At 39.3% G+C, this 18,956-nt stretch overlaps 2 protein-coding genes across 2 annotated transcripts; both read right to left on the reverse strand.

Annotated features, from left to right (window-relative positions):
- Nucleotides 1-622: 622 nt before the first annotated feature.
- On the reverse strand, nucleotides 623-2,790 carry LOC128544674 (toll-like receptor 13). The gene is made up of 2 exons (XM_053514946.1): nucleotides 1,949-2,790; nucleotides 623-1,705 (listed from the first exon to the last, which is right to left on the reverse strand). Exons 1-2 carry the CDS (start codon nucleotides 2,723-2,725, stop codon nucleotides 725-727), a joined length of 1,758 nt encoding a protein of 585 aa, XP_053370921.1. The 5' UTR covers nucleotides 2,726-2,790; the 3' UTR covers nucleotides 623-724.
- Nucleotides 2,791-15,458: 12,668 nt separating this feature from the next.
- Nucleotides 15,459-18,633, reverse strand: LOC128544672 (toll-like receptor 13). The gene has a single exon (XM_053514944.1). It carries the CDS (start codon nucleotides 18,456-18,458, stop codon nucleotides 15,660-15,662), a length of 2,799 nt encoding a protein of 932 aa, XP_053370919.1. The 5' UTR covers nucleotides 18,459-18,633; the 3' UTR covers nucleotides 15,459-15,659.
- Nucleotides 18,634-18,956: the final 323 nt, after the last annotated feature.

Here is an 18,956-nt window from a genome sequence, read left to right on the forward strand (position 1 = left end):
GTATAAAGTAAGCTTTTAACATCGAGTAAAACAACATTTAATCCATTTTATATATATATATATATATATATATATATATATATATATATATATATATATATATATTTATACATACAGTATTATTAATATGTTTAAATATGTTTAAATTCATTATAAAAATATTACAATAGTTAGACATAGCAAAACGAGTCTACAACCAATTTCTTTAAAAAATAAATACATTATTTTCTATGACAGTTGCTGACTTTGATGCTGTCATTTCAGTATTTAACTGTCTCAACATGAATTTTAAAAAAAATTCTAGAAGTGAAAATGTAAAAATCTAAACTGACATTTTGTACCCCAGCATGTTTACTCATGCTACATTGTTCATGTTTCATATGTACCATTTTCATATCATGTTTCTTCTCCCAGCATTTCTCTAAATGCTTGTGAGGTTAAAAACAAATGACTTGCTATCAAGTTTCAGCCTTTGCTACTAGCTGAATGTAGAGTTAAAGGCCAAAAGTATAAAGACAGCATATACCATTTTTGGGCATTGAGCTGGCAACCCGACCCCCTACGTAACTGTTCTTATATGCTTATTTTGAAAATATGCTACAAAATGTATATTAGGATCTCACTTTCTTTTAAAACCTCATGGCAAAGTACCAGAATTTCCTCAGCGAAATTACTTAACTGGGAAAAGACATGTCTTACGCTAAAACATTAACACATTTTTAATTTAGGTTGCAGATTCGGGTGCGAGTTTTCTCCACAGTCTATCCCAGAATGCATTATGCAGTGCCGGGTCATGTGGCCAGTCCATGTAGGTCCGGGTCTTCACCAGCCGGGACAGTCTATGATGTACATTTAAGAGTTGATGAGAAACCTTCTCCAGGAAGACCAGAACAAGAACATCCCTGTGTTCAGCCAGCAGCCTGTATGTTGCCAGACGCATCTCCAGAGAGCACCAGGTACTCCGCAGGTAGTTGCGGCTAACCAGGCAGAGCGTGTGTCTGCTTCTGTAGAGACTGTCTGTGATGTTCTCCACAATGTCCTTTCCTAACTCAAAGTCCCTGCTGTGCAGGCAAAGCTTGAGGGATGGGGGTCCACGTTTCTCCAGGTTGGGCAGAAGTTCATCCATCACCCAGCACTCATCCTTCCCAGAGTAAGACACGAAAACATCAAAGTGGTAATGTCCTTTTCTGTTTCCCCTCATGGCTTCCTCTACCCAGGCCCGAGCTATGTGGAAGAAAGCCAGCAGGTAATCTCCGAACAGCTGATGGAGCAGCACTACCAGCATGAAGAACACCAGTCCCAGAGAAGTGGAGACAAAAAGGAAAAAGTCCACATTAAAAGAACAGTTTTCTTGAGCAAATTTTTGCAGAAATGTGGAATTATCCGCAGTTTTACATGGTAACCTTTCCAATGTGCTATCACGAAAACTGACTTGAACGTTCTTTTCATACTTTGCCCAGTTGGTAATCCAAGCATTGTCACAGCTACAATGTAGATGTGTGTCTTTCAGGATAAGATAGCGAAGGTTTTTCAGGGGCTCTACAAAGTTTTCCATGACACTAAACACACCACCTGCTTGCAAAAACATCACTTTTAGTGACTTTAGGTCTCTGCTCAAGTCTTTCTCAAATAAAGGTACAAAGCAAAAGGACATAAAGAGATACTCTAGATTGGACAAGTTGTGAAAAATCACATCAAGACCAGACTGCCGAGACAAATCCACATTAAAGAGGATCAGACTTTTCAGGTTGACCAGTTGGTTCAAATCTGTCAAGTCCATTTGTCCTGTTTTGTGATTTGCTTTGATCATAAGATGTCTCAAAGACTTAAGGAACTGACCAGGAAAGGACTGACCACAGAGCAATTGCTCTGTCTCTGCAGTTAATTCAACAAGAGATTTGAAAAGCGTATTGTCACAATCCTGAAAAGTCACAGACTGGCCACAAACATTGAGGCTGAGCCCCACCTGGGATTTCTTGCTCTTACTTAAAATAAGAGTCATTGGTCGTATTCCAGAGCTGATGGACAACTTAGTCAAGTTTTCAGGAAGGCTGAGGTTGATCTGGATCTTTGACGGTTCAGAGGAGGAATACTGAAAGACTCCCAAATTTACAAACTCTACAGATGTTAAAGGAAGTAAAGTCCACGTCTCAATCATAAGCAGTTTATTTTCTTCAAGGAGGAGAGTTTTTAGGTTAGGTAAACCGAAGAAGGTATAGTTTGTTAGATGAGATATTTTATTACGACTGAGGTCCAAAGTTTTAAGCAAACTTGTACTGTTAAATGTAAAATCTTCAATATGTTCAATCTCACTGTCAGTCCAGTACAGTTCCTCAAGTTCTTGTAGGCAGCTAAAATGTCTGGGGCCAATTCTTATGAAATTGTTTGTAAAAAGATTTACTGTTTTGAGTTTTGTGATAAGATCACTCTGATTTTCACACAGTGCCAATGCCCTGTCCCTATTAATACTCTCTGGAGTAACTTTCCAATCAATCCACAATGATGTAAGGTTTCTCAGAACATTAATGAATGTTAAATTTATTGCTTTAGTTCGATCATCACAAATCATATTAAAGCTTTCAAGCCCCATGCATCTATCCAGATCAGGCACAAAAGTATCGGTTACGCTGGAGAATGTTACAGTGACGGCAGTCATCGAAAGTTCATGTGCATCTTTACAAATTTCTTCAAAGCTGCTAAACTTCTCATCATCATCATAGTTCATAATTAATGTGTCAATTTTTGTAAATTCATATTTTAAAACTTCAAATCCATTACAAGAGATTGCTAAAAGATTAATTTTCATAAAGTGTTTTATCACTGTTTCATTCACTACTTTAACCTGATTAAGATGGAGATATACGTTCTTAATTTCATGAAACTTAACATCAAAAGAAGACCCGTTAGAAAAAGCACACGTTGAGTTTGTACCAATTAGTAAACTGTCATCAGAAACATCTAAATAGTTAAATGACGGTGACACAAATGTTAATCTGCACAACAACTCAGAAATGTCCTCTATGCTCTCTGACAATGCAAGTTTTTCCAACTTCACCATCCCTTTGAACACGTCTATTGTCATGGATGAGAGCTTGCAGTTGATGAACAAAAGAGTTGTGACGTTCTGAAGGTCACTGAAAATCTCAGATGGAAAGGAAATGTTAAAATGTTGTGAGCAGGTAATTTCCAGTTTTTTCAGACTCAAAAGATTTTTAAAAGCTCCAGGGAGGACAGTGAAGACAGATCCTGTGATTCGTAAGAAAGTAAGTTTTGTAAACCTTGAGAAAGAGTAAGGATTCAGACACGAATCCTTTGCAAGGTGCAAACAGAGGACCTCGAGATTAGTTGGAATCCCAGCAAGATCGAGTGCCACATTGGAGACGTCTTTACAGTATCCTGATAGGTTACTTTTCGGACATTTAAAAACCATGTTTTCATTCATGTAATCTTCAAAGACAAAGCATTTTTCAGACACCCAACACAGTGTACATGTCAGAAGGCTCGTGAAAACAGCTGAAGAAAAATGCTGCATGATTTAACTTGCCGTGTCCAAAAGATCCAAGAGAGCTGTTTGTTGACAAGTCTTTCTCAACCCTAAAACTAATAAAATAAACAGTATAATTCCTTGGTAAGATTTTTCAAGAAGTTTCAAGCTTGTTATTTTTCAAGACTGCTGTCTAGTGTCTGATACTCCATTGTGTGTGCATCTATCAGTAAAGATCAGCTCCCCCGGGTTAACACATTGAACATGACATTTGTTAAAGTATCAAAATAAACCATTAAACTCTTAGTTCCTTTTTTTGTGTTTCAGATGCCCAGATACACAGTGACTTCTTTAATATGTTCTCTAATGAATGCGATCATAATTGTTAAACTCTTTTAGCCTGAACAATGCTCATTTTCTCATTTAGATGTTGCATTATAGTGAAACATTTCAAGTTCTGTCCTTTGAGTCCTACAGAGGCGAGGCACTATCTCAATTGTACAGCATCACCAGATGTTCATCGTCTTGGATAGCTGTGGAAATGTCTTCTGAAAAGGACTGAGGAATGATGGTTATGGCTTGCTAGTGAAAAGCCACTGCTAACTGCTGCATGGACACCGTTTATATTTTTCATGAGCTGACACTGAAGATGTGTATGGTTTAAAGACTGATAGCCTGCTCTTCACCTTGAATTAGATTCCTGCAATAATAATATGCCTGTGCCATGAGTCCTTATGCTCCCAGAACCCTCTTTCACAATTTTAATCGTGGAATATGCCTGTGCCATGAGGGAAGAAAAACTTCACAGATGGGTGCAACACTTTTTAGGATGTTTGGGGAATGAAGGGCTTGAAGCAGGCTTGGTAAGTCAAATATTTTTTTGTGACTTCTGTTTTTTAGCAGCATAATTAATGTTTGCATACACACACGCGCGCACACACACACGTTCACTCTGCACACTCTAGCTGTGTTTCATTCCGAAGTGTCCTTTACAGGGTGCTCCCTACTCCCTGCTTCATGTGTAGGAAATGTCACTTAGGGGAAATTCCCCCAAACTTTTTGCTCCCTAGCAAACCAAAGCATTTTTTATTAGTCTCATATTTCACACTCACTACTTTTTCTTTGATGTGGGCTCATCTAAATGGCTTCTTTTGGTTGGCTATATCATATCACAATGCACGCCTTAAAACAATTAAGAACACGCTTAATACTCTATCAATCCTTCTTATAGAAAGGCAAAATATTTCGTTTATATTATATAAACTATATATCATAGTTACTTGAAAGTAAACATTGTTAGAAAGCAACTTTACAGGAATTGAGATGTACTGTATTTGTAGTTTCCTAATATCCAAGAAACTGTTAATTGTGATGAGGTGGTTTACTTTTATTATATATCTTGTGTTTTTTAGAATGAAATAACAATTTATTTATAGAAACATTTATTTCTGATGTCCATTACTAAAACATACATTCAATCAATGGTTTGTACTGTAATTTTGTATGTTTTCTTATATAAGTGCATCTCAATAAATTAGAATATCATAGAATAATCATGAAAACTGATGTATTATATAGATTCATTACACATTAAAACTTGGGGATGAATCCAAATAACTCTAATTCCTGAAAGAGTACCAATGTTTTATTTATTTATTTATTTGTGACTGTTTACAAGTGTGTTTTCTTGGTATGCAGCTAGCGATTAAGATCATCTTTTCTGGTTTGACACCTTCAAAGTAAGGGGCATTTGCTGAAGTGTCAAAAACGACCAAGAACTCTCACTTCCTATTTTTTGTGCCTTTAATGAGGTCATCATGTAGATAGGACTGTCGGGTTTCTTGGCAAATGGGTTGCCAGAGAAGCAAAGGACAGAAGAAGGACATGTTTACTATGAGCAGCTGAACATAGTACAGTAGGGTCAGTGCAGACTGATCAGGACACGCTGCAGGCTGCTTTCTCTAAGGTGAAGTCTTTCCAGAGTTCACAGAGTCTGCACTCACAGGAAACAAACATAAATGTGTATACCGAAAGAACCTATTCACCGGACGCGGCTTCCAAGGCCGTGCTCGACATTGAGATGGTGAATAAGGGCATCATACTCCTCTCCTGCACAAAGCTGTCCAAGTTGCCAAAAGCTCTGTAAATCTTTTTTGTTGTGGCAATCTTCCAGACCTTCAGTCCCACCCCAACCACTACAGTAGAACTTCAGCACCCTCCCTTTTCTCCCTTAGCTGAATTTTCCAACCTGACAACTGATCAACCTGATAGCACATTATCTCGTCCTTACACAATCCCTTCCACAATGCTCCAGGCCATCTCACAAGTCCTCCTTCCCTTCATCACAACCATCATCAACCATTCTATATCACCTGCTCGTGGTCCCGCTGCATTTAAGAAGACAAGGGCTAGTTACATCTTCAAGAAACCCTGCCTGGATACAGGGACATCAGTAACCATCGCTAAAATAAAAAAATTCCTAAACCGTGTGTTCACAATCAAATGTCTCTCTATCTCTTGCATAAACAACCTCAATGATCCCAACCAATCGTGCTTCAAAGTGGCACATTTCACAGAAACACCCCTCCCGTCTGTCACTGAGAAACTCCATGCTGCTAGATCAGCTGTAACTGTCATCATCAGTGGCACACCATGGCAATGGTTTGCCTTCTACCTAGAGGAGGTGACATAGAGGGGATCCACGCAGACTCTCTACTGGTGTCTCACAAGGCTCAGTACTTGGTCCTCTTCTGTTCTCCCTCTCTTGGTAAGGTCAAATCCTCGCCCAACTTTTCATACCATCGTTATGCAGATGACACACAACTTATTTTCTCTTTTCCTCCCTTAGACACTCAGGTTTCCACTCGGATCTCAGCATGACTGGCAGACATCTCATCCTGGATGACAGATCATTAGCTGAAATTAAATCTCAGTAAAACCGAACTGCTGTTCATCGCAGGTGATTCATCCCCATTTCAAGAACTTGTGATCTACCTGGACAACAATCGGATCAATCCTTCAGTCACTGCCCGTAATGTTGGGTTAATTGTGGATAATCAACTGTCACTTTTCCCTCACATTGCTAACCCTATTTGTCGATTGTTGATTTCTTCTTTACAACATCAGAAGAATTCGCCCATTTCTTTCTACACAGGCAACTCATGCTTGTTCAATTCAATTCAATTCAATTTTATTTGTATAGCGCTTTTAGCAATTTTCATTGCCGCAAAGCAGCTTTACATAGTCAGAAGAATTATTTAAGTTTGTATGAAATGTGAATTTGTATGAATCAAAATGGTCAGTTTGTCCCTGGTGAGCAAGCCGAGGGCGACAGTGGCAAGGAAAAACTCCCTGAGATGGTAATAGGAAGAAACCTTGAGAGGAACCAGACTCAACAGGGAACCCATCCTCATTTGGGTGAAACAGAAAGCAGTAAATGATCTGCATTTATACAGTGTGTAGGGTGGGAGGCAGTTCAGCTATAATAGCTGATGTTAATTGATGTTAATATGGAGTCCAGGTAGTTATTGAAGACCCAGGTAGACTTGTAAGAAGTTCCAGTCATGAACTATCGAACTGTCAAGTCCCCAGAGAAACAGTTGCCAACACCAGTCAAGGCCAGAACCATTTTCTAGGCAGAGAGAATCATTCCCAGACACCAGACGCATCCCAGAGAGACACACGGGGCATCCATGTGACGAGATCTTCAGCCAGAAGCGGGGCACCAGGATGGGTCAGACAGGTCCGGAGGGCAGAGGGAGTCTGGATCACTGGCAGCTCAGGAACGACATGTGTAGCTCGACAGAGAGAGAGAGAAAGAGTGAAAGGGGGGGACAGGAGGAGAGAGGAAAAAGAAAGAGGGGGGAAAGAGAAGAAGAGGAGAGATGGCAGTTAGGTATGGTCACAGTCACACAATGTATAATGTGAATGTATATTAACTGTAGAGTGCAAGCAGAGACTCCGGCAGGACTAACTATGACAGCATAACTAAAAGAAAGAGCCAGAAGGAAACACAAACATGAGGGCTTCCTGACATGTAAAGCAAACAATCACCTCACCGTCAGCAAACCTGAGTGATCGATGAGAGTGAGGAAGACAGCATCCAAACATACCAGTTCACCATAATACTCTACGTCCATGAGTCCCCCAGATCTGCTCCTTTACCTATGGCAAATCTATTTATAAAAATGCTTGGCTAAATAAATAGGTTTTTAGCCTGGACTTAAACACTGAGACTGTGTCTGAGTCCCGAACACTATTTGGAAGACTATTCCATAACTTTGGGGCTTTATAAGAAAAAGCTCTGCCCCCAGCTGTATTTTTCATAATACGCGGTACTGACAAGCAGCCTGCATCCTTTGATCGAAGTAGGCGTGGCGGATCGTAGGACACTAGCATTTCGCTCAGGTACTGCGGCGCGAGACCATTTAATGCTTTATATGTCAAGAGTAGTATTTTAAAATCAATGCGAAATTTCACAGGGAGCCAATGGAGTGAAGATAAAATAGGGGTGATGTGCTCATATCTTCTGGTTCTGGTGAGGACTCTCGCTGCTGCATTCTGGACTAGCTGAAGCTTATTTATGCATCTAGCTGAACAACCAGACAGTAAGGCATTACAATAGTCCAACCTAGAGGTGATAAAAGCATGAACTAGTTTTTCTGCGTCGTTTAGCGACAATAAATTTCTTATTCTGGCAATATTTCTGAGGTGAAAGAATGCTATCCTGGTAATATTATCTACATGTGCTTCAAATGAAAGGCTGGAATCAATAATCACACCAAGGTCTTTCACTGTTGCATTTGATGGAACAGAAAGGCCATCTAAAGTTACGGTGTGATCTAAAATTTTACTCCTAGCTGTATGCGGTCCTATGACTAGAACTTCTGTCTTATCCGGATTTAGCAGAAGGAAGTTAATTAGCATCCAATTTCTTATGTCCTGCACACATTGCTCAATTTTAGTAAGCTGTTTTTTCTCATCAGGTTTTGCTGAGACATATAACTGTGTATCGTCAGCATAACAATGAAAACTAATACCATGCTTACGGATTATGTTGCCCAGAGGAAGCATGTAAAGGGAAAAAAGCAGTGGACCTAAAACTGAACCCTGCGGAACGCCAAACTCCACTAGAGAACATGCAGAATAATCACCATTTAAGTCTACATACTGATAACGATGGGTCAGATAGGATCTGAGCCAGGAGAGGGCTGTACCCTTAATTCCCACTACATTTTCTAATCTGTGAAGAAGAATAGCGTGATCAACAGTGTCAAAAGCTGCACTGAGGTCAAGTAATACAAGCATAGTTACACAACCCTGATCAGAGGCCAATAGAATGTCATTTACTACTTTAACGAGCGCTGTCTCTGTACTGTGATGAGGCCTAAATCCTGACTGATACAGTTCATGTATGCCATTTCTATGTATATATGAGCATAGCTGCTCCGCTACTATCTTTTCCAGGATCTTAGAGATAAAGGGGAGGTTTGATATTGGTCTGTAACTGGACAGCTGACAGGGGTCGAGGTCAGGTTTCTTAATTATTGGTTTGATAACTGCTAATTTAAAAGATTTTGGAACATATCCAATGCTGAGTGAAGAATTAATTATTCTCAACAGGGGTTCTATTATTGCTGGTACTATCTGTTTAAGAAAATGTGTCGGTACAGGATCTAATATACAGGTTGATGAATTTGAAGAAGAGATAAGTGAAATTAGTTCATTCTCTTCAAGGGGAGTAAAGTATTCTAGGTTCTGGTCTGACATAGCTAGATTAACATCTGCATCAATTACATTGTTCGGTTTCAAAACCTCAATTTTATGCCTAATATTTACAATTTTATTATTAAAAAAGTTCATGAAGTCCTCACTATTGCATGATGTTGTTGTGGAGATTTCTGCAGTGGTCTTATTTCTGGTTAATTTGGCTACAGCATTAAATAAGAATCTAGGATTATTTTTGTTATTTTCTATAAGAGTGGAGAGATATGTTGATCTAGCTACACTAAGAGCTTTTCTATAGTTCAGGATGCTCTCCTTCCATGCTATTTGAAATACTAGTAATTTAGTTTGACGCCATTTACGTTCTAATTTCCGAGCGGTCTGTTTTAGAGTGCGCGTGTGATCGTTATACCAGGGAGCAAGTTTTTTATTTCTAATAATTTTTCTTTTGACTGGAGCTACATTATCTAGGGTATAGCGAAATGTCGACTCTAAATATTCAGTCGCCTGATCGAGTTCTGTGGGGTCAGACGGTGATCTAATCGAAGTTGGGAACTCTGGGAGATTACTGATAAAACTCTGTTTGGTAGTTGATGTGAATGTACGTTTCATACGGTAGCGCGGCGCTGTGTGTACATTATTATTGTGACACACTTGAATTGAGACAAGATAGTGATCTGAGATAACTTCAGATAGTGGTATTGTGAATAAATTTCTTATACTTAATCCAAATAATATTATTAAATCTAAAGTGTGACCTGCTTTATGAGTGGGTCCTACTACACACTGATTTACTCCTACCAAGTCCAGTATAGACATAAATGCAGTTCTCAGAGAGTCTTCTGGGTTTTCAAAATGAATATTAAAATCTCCAACAATTAACATTTTGTCTACAGAAACGACTAGGTTTGAGAGGAAATCTGCAAATTCACTAAGAAATTCCGAGTACGGCCCTGGAGGTCTGTAAATGACAATTAGCGGGATCGACTGAGCTGACTTAATATAGTTAAATACACTTATGTTACTATAAAGAATTTCAAATGAATTAAATTTGAGTCCGTGTTTTTGTACAATAGTCAAATTATCATTGTGAATAACTGCGACGCCTCCTCCTCTACCAGTTAACCGAGGCTGGTGTATGTAGCTGTATCCAGGAGGACTAGCTTCATTTAGAGCTACATACTCGTCCTGTTTAATCCAGGTTTCTGTTAAACAGAGTATATCAAACTCCTGATCTGTGATAATTTCATTAACTATAACTGCTTTAGATGCGAGAGATCTAATATTTAACAGTCCTAGCTTCAGATCAGAGGTGCCGGCTGCGCATTCAGTCTGATCCAAGTTTGTGGTCTTTATGCTAATTAAATTACTAAAACAGACTTTCTGAGTCTTTCTAAATTTGATTTTAGCTCGGGGAACAGACACAGTCTCAATACAGTGAACCTTGAGTGACGACTCTATGCAGCTAGCAGACGGTTGGTTTAGCCTGTCTGTCTGCTCCCTGGCCTGGGCTCTGGATTGTCACCGATTAACTAGGCCTTTTCTAAGACTATGAGCTATACTACAAGAAATGAGAGCAGCACCTTCCCGAGTGGGATGGACACCGTCCCGCCCTAACAGGCCAGCTTTGCCCTCAAAGGTCTTCCAATTGTCTATGAAGCCCACGTTGTTTTCAGAGCACCACCTGGACATCCAGCGGTTCAGCGACCATAACCTGCTGTAAGTTATGTCAGTACGTCTCATTGGGATGGGACCAGAGCATACTACTCCATCGGACATCGCCTTCGCTAATTTAAACACCTCTATAAAGTTATTCTTACTAACCTCTGACTGACGAAGGCGTATATCGTTAGCTCCAGCATGTACCACTATCTTGGAGAACCTGTGCTGTCCTAGAGCCCTAAGATTACCTGCTATGTCCGGTGCTCTGGCTCCCGGGATACACCTAACCACTGCCGCTGGTGCCCCTAAAGGTCTAGCTAATTTCACGTGCCTCATTATAGAGTCTCCTATAACCAGAGCTCTTTCAGGTTTCTCAGTGGGTGCATCACTGAGGAGAGCAAACCTGTTGGACACGTGAAGCGCAGAAGAGGTGTGCTCCGGTGGGCTAGCCTTAGCGTTAGCTTTGGCTGAACGAGTATGCCGCCGAGTCGTCACCCACTCGCCCCGCTGTGAGGGCTCTAATGCCGGAGTCGGGGGCTGGTTATCTCCGCCTGTGGCACCCAGACTGTCCGCTACAGGAATAACACTGCTCTTACACTCTCTAACCCTCTCTAAAGTCTGGATGCGCTCCTCTAACGCTGATATCTTCTCCATCAGAGTGCTCACTAACACACCCCTATCACAAATAAAATTACCGCTAACGACGGAGGAAGAATGTCTAAACATCCTGCACTCTACACACTGAACAAGCTGAATATTGGACATGATAACGTACCTGAGTCGGAGTTGTAGTTGTTTGGAGCTGAATTCCGTTTGTTGTTTTTAGAAAAAGAAACTCGCGCGTTCTCCAAAAAGCGCAGAAAAAAGCGAAGCCAAATAGTGTGAGATGTAAAAACTAGTTGCTATTAATATTATTATTGTATAAATGAAAAAAAGTATGTAATTTAAACGCTAACACAAACGCAAACTTTCGCGGCAACGATACGAAAACAGGGAATCGAACTCGCAATCAATCCTTCTTGTTCCTTCTTATTTCAACTCACAGGCAACTCATGCTTGTTCCTTGTTATTTCAAGACTCCCTCCTGACAGGTTTGCCTCTGTCCAACATTTGTAATCTGCAACTGATCAAGAATGCGGCTGCCCGACTTATTTTCAACCTTCCCACACCACAAAGGTAAAATGGCCCAGCACCCACTAATCCTTCCGCTTTAATCACATCCTCCACCGCACTGCACCCTTCCTAATAGTGTTAGACTGATGGTATTTAGTTGGTAACCTAGTAACCTAGTGTAAGGATATATTCAATGATGGAAACTTCAGAGAAACTTGCTCTGGATAAGATAATCTGTCAAATGCCTAAAATGTAAATGCTAATAACAAGCAGTAATGTGAAAAGCCACTATAAGATTACTATGTTTGCACTATTAAAGCAAACATATTATAACAAACATACTATGTTTGCATTATTAGAGCAGACATATCCACAGCAGTCTAAGGTGAGGGCGTGTAAAATGAGAGTTCAGTGTTATGTGCTAAAATCAAAATGTTGATAAGTAAGAGAGTTCTGAAAGATAGACAGACATGGACATGGGTTTTAACCTAAAATTATAATATCAGGCCTGCTCATCGTTGTTTGGAACTGTATTGATTTATTTTTTCCTATTATTTGTAATGTCATGGGCTACACTTAACAGAAGGTCAAGTAATTTTAAGTCATTTGCAAAATGCACCGAAAAGAATTTGATAGACTTTTGCTAGGGAATTTACGAAATCGCCACAGACCGGGCCTGTGTGATCTCAAGACACTGAAGATATTGCCTCGACCTCAAACAGGTCAGCCGTGACAATGCCTTAAACTTATGCTCTGCGCTAATTACATCACGCACTGCACCACGTTCCCTCCGATCCTCCAGCACTGCTCGCCTCATCCCACCATCTCTCAGGGATCGAGGGCGGCATTCATCCAGGCTCTTTTCTGTTCTAGCACCTAGGTGGTGGAATGAACTTCCTCTAGATGTCAGTACATCAGAGACTTTGACTATCTTTAAACAACGACTCAAGACGCATCTGTTTCTCCAGTACTTGGACTAACTCCCCCCCCCCCCCCCCCTAGTTAACCCAGTGTAAGTATGTATCCAATGATGTAAACTTTAAAGCACTTTTTGTAAGTCGCTCTGGATAAGAGCGTCTGCCAAATGCCTAAATATAAATGTAACTGTTGAAAAGTGGTTAATAACTTTCTGTGTGACATCATATTGAGTGACATCACGTTGTGTGACATCATATCAGCTTTTTGAAGGTCTAAACAGAAATTCCCCTTTTTACCACACTCACACATCACAAATGTTAACACTTACATCTCTTTTTTTTACTCACAGACACACACATACTGTACAAACACACTAATGCTCTCACAAACATTTTTGGCTGATTCTGTACATCTTGTCGTTTTTGTTCTTAACATGGCACTAGTACTTCATCCATCCATCCATCTATCTATCTATCTATTCACCCGACCAATAACTTTTCCACATTTTGTAGTATTACAACTTGTCAGTAAAGTAGACTTAAATGGAATTACATCTACCTCAAATAGTCCATCATGGTATAGTGAATGGAGAGATCTATATAGTTTCTATACTTGCTTCAAAAGAGCTTCAGGCTCAACCACACAGTGACCTATGAATCATTCAAGCATAAAGAAAAACATCTTACAAGAGGCATAAACCAGTGAGAAACAGGTGCAGATGATGACAGACAATCAGGACAGATGATCAGTACTGGTGTACTGGTGATACTGAATGCTATGTGGTTGTATTGAGGTTGTTACAACCAATTTTTTAATCGTATATTTAGGCACTTTGCTGCCGGTCACAGGAAACATTTGTCTTTTATTTAATCTACATGATTTAACTTAATTTATTATGAATAAATAGGGGCTCAAGAGCTTTGCACAGTACTGTATAAAGTTTGCTTTTACCATCTAGTGAAACAACTTAATCTGTTATATACAAATGAAAAGAATATAGCAGAAACTCTGTCTCTACCTGAAGCAATCCGTCTACTGAAAGGAAGCAAGCGCTAAAGAGGAAGTTAGTCAGAGAAGCAACTGGAGCTGAAGTCTTTATTACACAAAAAGTATATACAGTTAATTGATATACAAATAATTATAATAATAATAACAAATAATAACAATAATCATCATATCTCCTGTACGGCACATCCTCGAAAAGTGCCTCGTAGTAAAAATGTCTTATTTCAGAATACAGTTGAATAATATTTTAACTTGACAGAAGTACTCATGCAAAGGTCTTAAAATGAGATTTAAAAAATATGAAGCATGACATCCACAATAAAGCACTGCAATGATGCTGCAAATTAGTCACGTTTATAAAAACAAAACGTTAATATGTTCATAAGAAATAAAGAAAAGACTGCAACAAAAGAATAAAGTATTTTTCTATGACGGCTGCTAACTTTCATTCTGTCTTTTTAGCACTTAACTGTCTCAATATAAATTCAAAAACAATTCAAGAAGTGAAAATGTAAATTTGAAACTGACATTTTGTCCCTTGTTAACTCATGTTACATTCTCCATATTTCATATGCATCATAGGACAAAATGGCACTTTGTTCCCACCTGTGTACAGCTTCCTTGTTGTTTTTATGGTAAACTTTCCGACAGGAATAGAAAAAAAGAAAAAACTAATTTTGTGTTACATTTTCTTTCCCAGAGTTTCTCTAAATGCTTGTGAGGTAGAAAACAAATTCCCACAAATATATATATAGAAATATATTGTGGCGTGGGCGGGGCGGCGGCTGACGACCAGCATGCCTTGCGGGGATGTCGGTGTATTCACCATGATGGGGAAAGGTGTTTGGGTTAGTGACTTCGGCCCTGTTGTGTGTGTGTTGAGGTGTGTGACGTGTGAAATGTGCTCTAGTTCAGGCTGACGCTGAATTGGATGTAGGCTCCTGAGTGAAGGTGCTGCTCATGCCATACCTGCTGTGTACTAAATAAAGTACTCCCAGCCATTGCATTGGGCAGCAAATAAGCTCACTCGTTACTCCAGCATTCTTTCCGGCATAAAAACGCTACAATATATAGAAAACAAATATATATATTTTGGATTAATCACTTGTATTAATCATTCATTCTGACAGCACTAATGTTTATTGTAGACAACCATACAAGGGTAGCTAAGCTTGGATGTACATTTACATTCCAATAAAGGTTGCAGCTTGTGAATGAATACACAAAGCGGAGGGACAGATATGAGCGAAATCTAATGCCATATTGTGTAGTGCCCCTTTTCAGCGGATTTTTCCGCTACCGCAGATCATTTTATCAACTTGTAATATATTAATTTTGTGAGTATATTAACATGTGCTTTCTCAACATTTAAAAATTTTTATTTGAGGTGGCAAGAAATTTATTTGAGGGGGCAGCGCCCGGAGAACCTGCCTTGTAGTGAAGTATAGTAAAAAAAATTTAGAATGTCAATTCACCTTTGTTTCAATCCTTTTTTTTTCAATCCCTCATAAAAGGTACTAGTCCTATAGTATAGTATGTTGCAAGTTGTATGTTTTAAAGCTCACACTTTTCACAAAGTCTTGAATATTCCACCTGTTCTTATATGCCTTTTTTGGCAATATCCTACAATATGTATATAAATTTTCATCTGACATTCTCTTAAATCTACATGGCAAAGTTCCAGAATTTCCTCAAAGGAAATAATTAACTGTGCAAAGACATGTCTTATGCTAATACATTAATACATTTTTACCTAGGCAGAATCGGGTGCGAGTTTTTTCCACAGTCTCTCCCAGAATGCATTATGCAGTGCCGGGTCATGTGGCCAGTCCATGTAGGTCCGGGTCTTCACCAGCCGGGACAGTCTATGATGTACATTTAAGAGTTGATGAGGAACCTTCTCCAGAAAGACCAGAACAAGAACATCCCTGTGTTCAGCCAGCAGCCTGTACGTTGCCAGACGCATCTCCAGAGAGCACCAGGTACTCCGCAGGTAGTTGCGACTAACCAGGCAGAGGGTGTGTCTGCTTTTGTAGAGACTGTCCGTGATGTTCTCCACAATGTCCTTTCCTAACTCAAAGTCCCTGCTGTGCAGGCAAAGCTTGAGGGATGGGGGTCCACGTTTCCCCAGATTGGGCAGAAGTTCATCCATCACCCAGCGCTCATCCTTCCCAGAGTAAGACACGAAAACATCGAAGTGGTAATGTCCTTTTCTGTTTGCCCTCATGGCTTCCTCTACCCAGGCCCGAGCTATGTGAAAGAAAGCCAGCAGGTAATCTCCAACCAGCTGATGGAGCAGCACTACCAGCATGAAGAACACCAGTCCCAGAGAAGTGGAGACAAAAAGGAAAAAGTCCACATTGATGAAACAGTTTTCTTGAGCAAATTTCTGCAGGAACTTGGTTTCATCCGCAGTTTTACACTGTAACATTTCCAATGTGCTATCACGAAAATTGACCTGAACGTTCTGTACATACTTTGCCCAGTTGGTAATCCAAGCATTGTCACAGCTACAGTGTAGAAGTGCGTCTTTAAGGATGAGATAGCGAAGGTTCTTCAGGGGCTCGATAAAGTTTTCCATCACACTGAACACATCGTCTGCATGCAAAAACATCACTTTTAGTGACTTCAGGTCTCTGCTCAAGTCTTTCTCCAATAAAGGTACTGAGCAAAAGGACATATAGAGATACTCCAGATTGGACAAGTTGTGAAAAATCACATCAAGACCAGACTGCCGAGACAAATCCACATTAAAGAGGATCAGACTCTTCAGGTTGACCAGTTGGTTCAAATCTGTCAAATCCATTTGTGCCGTCTTGCGATTTGCTCTGATCATAAGATGTCTCAAAGACTTGAGGAACTGACCAGGAAAGGACTGACCACAGAGCAATTGCTCTGTCTCTGCAGTTAATTCAACAAGAGATTTGAAAAGCGTATTGTCACAATCCTGAAAAGTCACAGACTGGCCAGAAACATTGAGGCTGAGCCCCACCTGGGATTTCTTGCTGTTGTTTAAAATAAGAGTCATTGGTCGTATTCCGGAGCTGATGGACAACTTAGTCAAGTTTTCAGGAAGGCTGAGGTTGATCTGGATCTTTGACGGTTCAGAGGAGGAATACTGAAAGACTCCCAAATTTACAAACTCTACAGATGTTAAAGGAAGTAAAGTCCACGTCTCAATCATAAGCAGCCTATTTTCTTCAAGTAGGAGAGTTTTTAGGTTAGATAAACCGAAGAAGGTAAAGTTTGTGAGTTGAGATATTTTATTACGACTGAGGTCCAAAGTTTTAAGAAATCTTGTACTGTTAAATGTAAAATCTTCAATATGTTCAATCTCACTTTTAGCCCAGTACAGTTCCTCGAGTTCTTGCAGGCAGTTAAAATGTCTGGGGCCAATTCTTATGAAATTGTTTGTAAAAAGATTTACTGTTTTGAGTTTTGTAATAAGATCACTCTGATTTTCACACAGTGCCAATGGCCTGTCCCTATTAATGCTCTCTGGAGTAAGTTTCCATTTAATAAACAATAATGTAAGATTTTTTAGAACATTGATGAATGTTAAATTCATTGCTGTACATTTTTCTTCACAATAAATTAAAAGATGTTCAAGGCCCATGCATCGTTCCAGATCGGGCACGAAAGACTTGGTTACATTTGGGAATGACACAATGATGCCAGTCGACGAAAGGTCATGTGTGGCTTGACAGATTTCTTTAAAGCTGCTAAACTCACTAAAATAAGTTAAACCTAAAATGTCAATGTTTGTAAATTCAGATTTTAAAACTTCAAATGTAGTAAAATATGTTTTTAAAACATCTATTTTTGGGAAATATTTCATCACTGTTTTATTCATTACACTATCCAAATTAAACTCAAGAAAGAGGGTCTCAAATTTATGAAACTTAACATCAAAAGAAGTCCCGTTAGAAAAAGCACAAACTGGCGTTGAAACATTAACTAATTTCTCAGCAAATACATCTAAATAGTTTAATGACGATGACACAAATGTTAATCTGCACAACAACTCAGAAAAGTCATCTATACTGTCAGTTAATGTGAGAGTTTCCAACTTTACCATCCCTTTGAACACGTCTGTTGTCATGGACGAGAGCTTGCAGTTGACGATCAAAAGTATTTGGATGTTCTGAAGGTCACTGAAAATCTCAGATGAAAAGGAAATGTTCAATGATTGTAAGCAGGTAATTTCCAGTCTTTTCAGACTCAAAAGATTTTTAAAAGCTCCAGGGAGGACAGTTGAGATAGATCCCGTGATTATTAGGCTTGTGAGCTTCGTAAACCTTGAGAAAGAGTTAGGATGCAGACACGGATCCTTTGCAAGATGCAAACAGAGGACCTCAAGATGAGATGGAATCCCAGCGAGATCGAGTGCCACATTGGAGACGCCTTTACAGGATCCTGACAGGTTACTTTTTGGACATTTATCCACTATGTTTTCATCCATGTAATCTTCAAAGACAACACATTTTTCAGACACCCAACACAGCGTACAAGCCAGAAGACTCGTTAAAACAGCAGAAGAGAAAAGATGCATATTTTATCTTGCCGTGTCCAAGAGATCCAATAGAAGGTCAGACTGATCTGGTAAAGATCTTCTGTTGTCAAGTCTTTTCCAACCCCAAAAATGATAAAAAAAACACTGTAATTCCTGAGATGTTAGTTTAGAGCTAGTTTTTCTTTTCAAGACTGCTGTCTTAGAAATACTCCAGTGTGTGTGCTGCTTTCTATAAAGATCAGCTTCTCTGGTTTAACACATATGACATTTATTGAAGCATCAAAATAAACCAGAAACTCCTACTTCCTTTTTGCTATTTTAGATACTCAGATACACAGTGTCATCTTTAATATGTTCTCTTATGAATGTCATTATGACTGTCAAACTCTTTTAGCCTGAACAATGGTCATTTTCTCATTATAATAAAATATTCACAAATATTTCAAGTTCTGTTGTTTGAGTCCTACACAGGCGAGGCACTATTTCAACTGTACAGCATCACCAGATGTTCATCATCCAGAGAAATGTTTTATAATT

This window comes from Clarias gariepinus, chromosome 16 (genome assembly GCF_024256425.1).
Source record: "Clarias gariepinus isolate MV-2021 ecotype Netherlands chromosome 16, CGAR_prim_01v2, whole genome shotgun sequence".
Classification (NCBI taxonomy): domain Eukaryota; kingdom Metazoa; phylum Chordata; class Actinopteri; order Siluriformes; family Clariidae; genus Clarias; species Clarias gariepinus.